This window comes from Scyliorhinus canicula, chromosome 12 (assembly GCF_902713615.1).
Source record: "Scyliorhinus canicula chromosome 12, sScyCan1.1, whole genome shotgun sequence".
Classification (NCBI taxonomy): domain Eukaryota; kingdom Metazoa; phylum Chordata; class Chondrichthyes; order Carcharhiniformes; family Scyliorhinidae; genus Scyliorhinus; species Scyliorhinus canicula.
In genome coordinates, this window is record NC_052157.1 from 102,982,173 (window position 1) to 102,988,172 (window position 6,000).

The 6,000-nt window shown below is 61.1% G+C and overlaps 1 protein-coding gene across 2 annotated transcripts in view; it reads right to left on the reverse strand.

Annotated features, from left to right (window-relative positions):
* Window positions 1–5,700, reverse strand: part of atp2a3 (ATPase sarcoplasmic/endoplasmic reticulum Ca2+ transporting 3) — a 310,265-nt gene extending 304,565 nt beyond the window's left edge. For both annotated transcript variants that reach the window (XM_038813618.1, XM_038813617.1), the window contains exon 1: window positions 5,413–5,700. In XM_038813618.1, coding sequence (XP_038669546.1) covers window positions 5,413–5,530 — 118 coding nt within the window. In that variant the 5' untranslated portion in view covers window positions 5,531–5,700. The remainder of the gene's footprint in view (window positions 1–5,412) is intronic.
* Between the last annotated feature and the right edge of the window lie 300 nt (window positions 5,701–6,000).

Sequence of the window (6,000 nt, forward strand, 5' to 3'; positions counted from 1 at the left end):
TGCCACGGCCACACTCCCTGCTCATTTCAAGAAGTTATTTCCAAACTATTCAATAGGGTCAGTCTGCAGCACCAACTTGTCTATATACAGTAAACATCACTTCAATAAACAGCATCAACAGTACCAGCATTTTTAAAAGGGACAAAAAACCCCACCCCCGTTACAATGAGGAGGTGTAGTCAATTGCGAACAGGAGACAGAGGGCGATGCGAGCAGCATTTAGCAAATCGAGTCCCCCTATAAGTGACAGCTTAGATAACACCCTCATCACAGCAGACCTTTTTGTTTGCCTTTTACCAGTAGGTATTCTAAAGTACGATTGTATGTATATCTCCGAGCCCTCGAGAGGGCTGTATGTTATATATTTCAATCACACAGCGATACAAGGTACACAGACAGGAACAGAAATATTTGCATTGAAAAGCTTATTGTTAGCCGTTGTAAAATTTTAACTATTTTCCCCCAAAGGTTAAAAGCAATTTGTGTGAAGGTGGCAAGAGGCTGGCACTTTGGGTCTCCGTGCGCGCCCGGCATCTCGCGTGTTCTGACCGACACTTGGTGGAGAGCAGTGGCCGGGTTGGAAGCCGGGTCAGCCATCAATCTTCCACCAATTGTGCATTAATCGGGATTTAATGGGCCGAATGGTGTCTTTGGGCAACTTGTAACTACCATATTATTATTCATGGAACTGACAATATCAGCCCCCCCCCCCCCCCCCCCCCACCACCACCACCTTCCTCCTCCTCCACCATTCCATCCCCGACCACCCCCAATGTGGGTCAGGGGACACTGACAAAATAGTATTTATCCCTCTATTTAGTACTTGGAGCTTATTAACAGTAATGGCAATCTAACAAAACTCAAGTCAAAAATCACCCAAATAAAGAGAAACTAGTCAGTCCCTCACCAGCCAGCTGAATTCATTACAGCACAGATTCCATTACGTTCAACATTATGTTTGGTGGATCCATTAAAAGGAGCTGCAATGGTCGCTTCAGTGGCGACTAATCAGTTAAGCTTTTCCCAAAGGCTCAAATGAAGAAACGCCCTTAGTTCCACATCAATCGCTTTCCATTGCCCACAGAATCCGTCACCTAAACCTGACCTACTGGATGTCCCCACCCAAACCAGATTTCAGTGATCCTTCACTGAGAGCCCGGGTCAATCCCACCGACAGTGCCAGATTTTATCACTCGCCCTTAAATCAATACAAAAATGGTCAATTAAAACTGCAATAGTCGGTCCATCTCTGCATTCAACCATAAACTCCACAAGTTTTAATTATACAGCCCCATGTTTCTGTATATATAGAAAGATATTGTCTATAAAAACAATGACAAACACCCTCGCTCTCTTCACACACACTCACAAGGTGTTGTAAAACCCCTGTCAGCTCTAACAAATTCCTAAACTGAAGTTGGTGCCAGGCTGCCACTCACACGGAGGGAAATCACAGAGTTTGTACTGGGAAACCAGCAGCCCCTCCGCCCTGCCAGACCTTCACCCTACACCAGCATTAACCTGTTCCTTGTGCAGTCCGTGTCAGGGACAGGTACAGTGTGGGCTGTCCCTGGATTACACTCACTCCTAATGCATGCATCGATCCATCCCCTCGCTGCCCCCACTACTTCCAGCCCTTCTTACCCACTCAATGCATCACTATACAATAATACCAGCCTACACTTCTACCCTCACACAGCATACTCCTTCCTCCCTCTCCCCAACGGGTCCAGTCCCCCCCCCCCCCCACTCCACCGCCTTCCTCCTTTCCTTCCCTGAATCCTCTCCCCTCCCCCCTGGGTGCTCCCTCCACTCTTTCCCCCATTCCCCAACTGGGTGCTCCCCTCCACTCTCCCCACACACTGGGTGCTCTCCATCACTCACACTCCCCACCCCCCTGGGCCCTCCCCCCACTGGGTGCTCCCTACATATCCCCCCTCCCCCCCACCCACCGGGTCTACCCCTCTCCGAACCGGGTTCGCGCCTCCCCCTCTCCCCACCGGGTTCGCGCCTCCCCCTCTCCCCACCGGGTTCGCGCCTGCCCCTCTCCCCACCGGGTTCACGCCTGCCCCTCACCCCCCTCCCCAAGGGGTCCAGTCCCCCCCCCCCTCACCCCCTCCCCAAGGGGTCCAGTCCCCCCCCCCCCTCTCTCCCCAACGGGTGCGCCCCTCAACCCCTCCCCATCGGGTGCGCCCCTCAACCCCTCCCCAACGGGTGCGCCCCTCAACCCCTCCCCAACGGGTGCGCCCCTCAGCCCCTCCCCAACGGGTGCGCCCCTCAGCCCCTCCCCAACGGGTGCGCCCCTCAGCCCCTCCCCAACGGGTGCGCCCCTCAGCCCCTCCCCAACGGGTGCGCCCCTCAGCCCCTCCCCAACGGGTGCGCCCATCAACCCCTCCCCAACGGGTGCGCCCCTCAACCCCTCCCCAACGGGTGCGCACCTCAGCCCCTCCCCAACGGGTGCGCCCCTCAGCCCCTCCCCAACGGGTGCGCCCCTCATCTCCTCCCCAACGGGTGCGCCCCTCACCCCGCTCTCTGCCCAATGGGTCCAGTCCCCCCCTCCCCAATGGGTCCAGTCACCCCCTTCCCAACAGGTCCAGCCACCCCCATCCCCAATGGGTCCAGCCCCCCCCCCCCCCGCCTCTCTCCCCACCGGGTCCAGCCCGCCCCTCCCCCCTTTCCCCACCGGGTCCAGCCCGCCCCTCCCCCCTTTCCCCACCAGGTCCAGCCCGCCCCTCCCACCTCTCCCCACCGGGTCCAGCTCGCCCCTCCCACCTCTCCCCACCAGGTCCCGCCCACCCCTCCCCCCACCGGGTCCAGCCCTCCTCCCCCCCCAAAAACCGGGTCCATCCCTCCCGACCCCCCCACGCACCCCCAAACCGGGTCCAGACCCCCCCCCCCCCCCTCCGGGTCCAGCCCTCCTCCTCCTCCGCCTCCCCACCCCCGCAAACCGTGTCCAGCCCTCCTCCTCCCCCCCTCAACCGTGTCCAGCCCTCCTCTCGCCCCCCCCCCCCCCTTCCCGCAAAACCGGGTCCAGTCCTCCCTCTCCCCCCAACTGGTGTTCCCCTCCGCCCCCCCCAGATCCTCACCCCCAACGGTTCCTCTCCTACTGAGTCGTCCCTTGCCCCATTCCCTACTGCGGCTCCAATCCGCTCTCCAACACACTAACCCTCCTCCCACAAGCTACATCCGCACCCACGGGTGGCCCCTTCTCCCGTCCGCGCCCAGGGGTGGCCCCTCTCCCGCCCGCGCCCAGGGGTGGCCCCTCTGCCGCGCCCGCACCCACGGGTGGCCCCTCGCACACGGGTGGCCCCTCGCACACGGGTGGCCCCTCGCACACGGGTGGCCCCTCGCACACGGGTGGCCCCTCGCACACGGGTGGCCCCGCTCCCACACGCGCCCACGGGTGGCCCCTCTCCCACACGCGCCCACGGGTGGCCCCCCTCCCACACGCGCCCACGGGTGGCCCCCCTCCCACACGCGCCCGCGGGTGGCCCCTCTCCCACACACGCCCGCGGGTGGCCCCTCTCCCACACGCGCCCGCGGGTGGCCCCTCTCCCACACGCGCCCGCGGGTGGCCCCTCTCCCACACACGCCCGCGGGTGGCCCCTCTCCCACACACTCCTAACCCCTGGGTGCTGTGTTGCTTGCTTTCTCACTCCCTCACACTTGGCTGCGGCTGTGTCGCACTCCCTCACCCCTGGCTGGTGGTTTCTCACCCCTGGGTGCACGATTTCTCTCTCTCTCACTCCTGAGTGCACTGTTCTCGCTCTCTCTCACTCACTCTCTCACCCCTGGGTGCTGCGCTCTCTCACTCTCTCACCCCTGGGTGCTGCGCTCTCTCACTCCCTCACACTTGGCTGCGGCTGTGTCGCACTCCCTCACCCCTGGCTGGTGGTTTCTCACCCCTGGGTGCACGATTTCTCTCTCTCTCACTCCTGAGTGCACTGTTCTCGCTCTCTCTCACTCACTCTCTCACCCCTGGGTGCTGCGCTCTCTCACTCTCTCACCCCTGGGTGCTGCGCTCTCTCACTCCCTCACCCCTGGGTGCACTGTTCTTTCTCTCTCACCCCTGGGTGCACTGTTCTCTCTCTCTCACCCCTGGGTGCACTGTTCTCTCTCTCTCACCCCTGGGTGCACTGTTCTCTCTCTCTCACCCCTGGGTGCACTGTTCTCTCTCTCTCACCCCTGGGTGCACTGTTCTCTCTCTCTCACCCCTGGGTGCACTGTTCTCTCTCTCTCACCCCTGGGTGCACTGTTCTCTCTCTCTCACCCCTGGGTGCACTGTTCTCTCTCTCTCACCCCTGGGTGCACTGTTCTCTCTCTCTCTCTCTCTCTCTCTCTCACCCCTGGGTGCTGCTCTCCTTCTCTCTCACACCCCTGGGTGCTGCTCTCCTTCTCTCTCACACCCCTGGGTGCTGCTCTCCTTCTCTCTCACACCCCTGGGTGCTGCTCTCTCTCCCTCTCTCTCTCTCACCCCTGGATACTGCTCCCTCTCTCTCACACCCCTGGGTGCTGCACTCTCTGTGTTTCTCAGCCCTGGGTGCACTGTCCCATCTCTCACTCCCTCAGCCCTGGGTGCACTGCTCTCTCTCTCACTCCCTCACCCCTGGGTGCACTGTCCCATCTCTCACTCCCTCACCCCTGGGTGCACTGTCCCATCTCTCACTCCCTCAGCCCTGGGTGCACTGTCCCATCTCTCACTCCCTCAGCCCTGGGTGCACTGCTCTCTCTCACTCCCTCAGCCCTGGGTGCACTGCTCTCTCTCACTCCCTCAGCCCTGGGTGCACTGCTCTCTCTCTCTCTCACTCCCTCACCCCTGGGTGCTGCTCTCTCTCTCTGTCTGTCCCTCACCCTGGGTGCTGCTTTCTCTCTCTGTCTGTCCCTCACCCTGGGTGCTGCTCTCTCTCTCTGTCTGTCCCTCACCCTGGGTGCTGTTCTCTCTCTCTCTCTGTCTGTCCCTCACCCTGGGTGCTGCTTTCTCTCTCTGTCTGTCCCTCACCCTGGGTGCTGCTCTCTCTCTCTCTGTCTGTCCCTCACCCTGGGTGCTGCTCTCTCTCTCCCTCATCCCTGGGTGCACTGTTCTCTCTTACCCCTGGGTGCACTGTTCTCTCTCACCCCTGGGTGCACTGTTGTGTCTCTCACCCATGGATGCTGCACATTCTCTCTCACCCATGGGTGCTGCACATTCTCTCTCACCCATGGGTGCTGCACATTCTCTCTCACCCATGGGTGCTGCACATTCTCTCTCACTCATGGGTGCTGCACATTCTCTCTCACCCATGGGTGCTGCACATTCTCTCTCACCCATGGGTGCTGCACATTCTCTATCACCCATGGGTGCTGCACATTCTCTCTCACCCATGGGTGCTGCACATTCTCTCTCACCCATGGGTGCTGCACATTCTCACTCACCGTTGGGTCCCCATCGCTCGGCGTTTTCCTTCACTTGCTCCAGACTCAGCCCAGTGTTCTCATTCACCACGAAGTAACTCAGAACTTCTTCCACCGTCTTGCTGTGTGCCTTCTCCATGCTGCCGGCGCCCGAGCCCTGGCTGCGCTGCCCTGCCTTGCCTGGTCCGGTCCTGCCTACCGCCTGGCTGCTCCTGGGGGACTCGCTGATCACCCGCTCCGGCTGCAGCTGCTCTTCCTCGGGCTGCTGCTCTCAGCCTCCAGCCGCAGGTGTGTTTGGCTCGGCGGAGCTGTCGGCACTGGCCCCGCCCCTCCTCCCAGGCCCCGCCCCCTCCTCTCAGGCCCCGCCCCTTCCTCTCAGGCCCCGCCCCACTCGTCTGACCACGCCCCTTTCCCAGGCCGCGCCCCAATCTCCCCAACCCCCCTCCCAGGGCATGACATCAGCTGAAGCTGGCTCCTGGCAGCAGCGCACTGTAACGCTCTCTGTGTCCTCTCCTCTCTGCTTCGAGCCCAGCTGCCAGGCCGGCTCCTGCCAGTCCCCGTGTGGGTCACCCACACCATGCCCTCACTGCAAACTGTTTGGCATGGTGC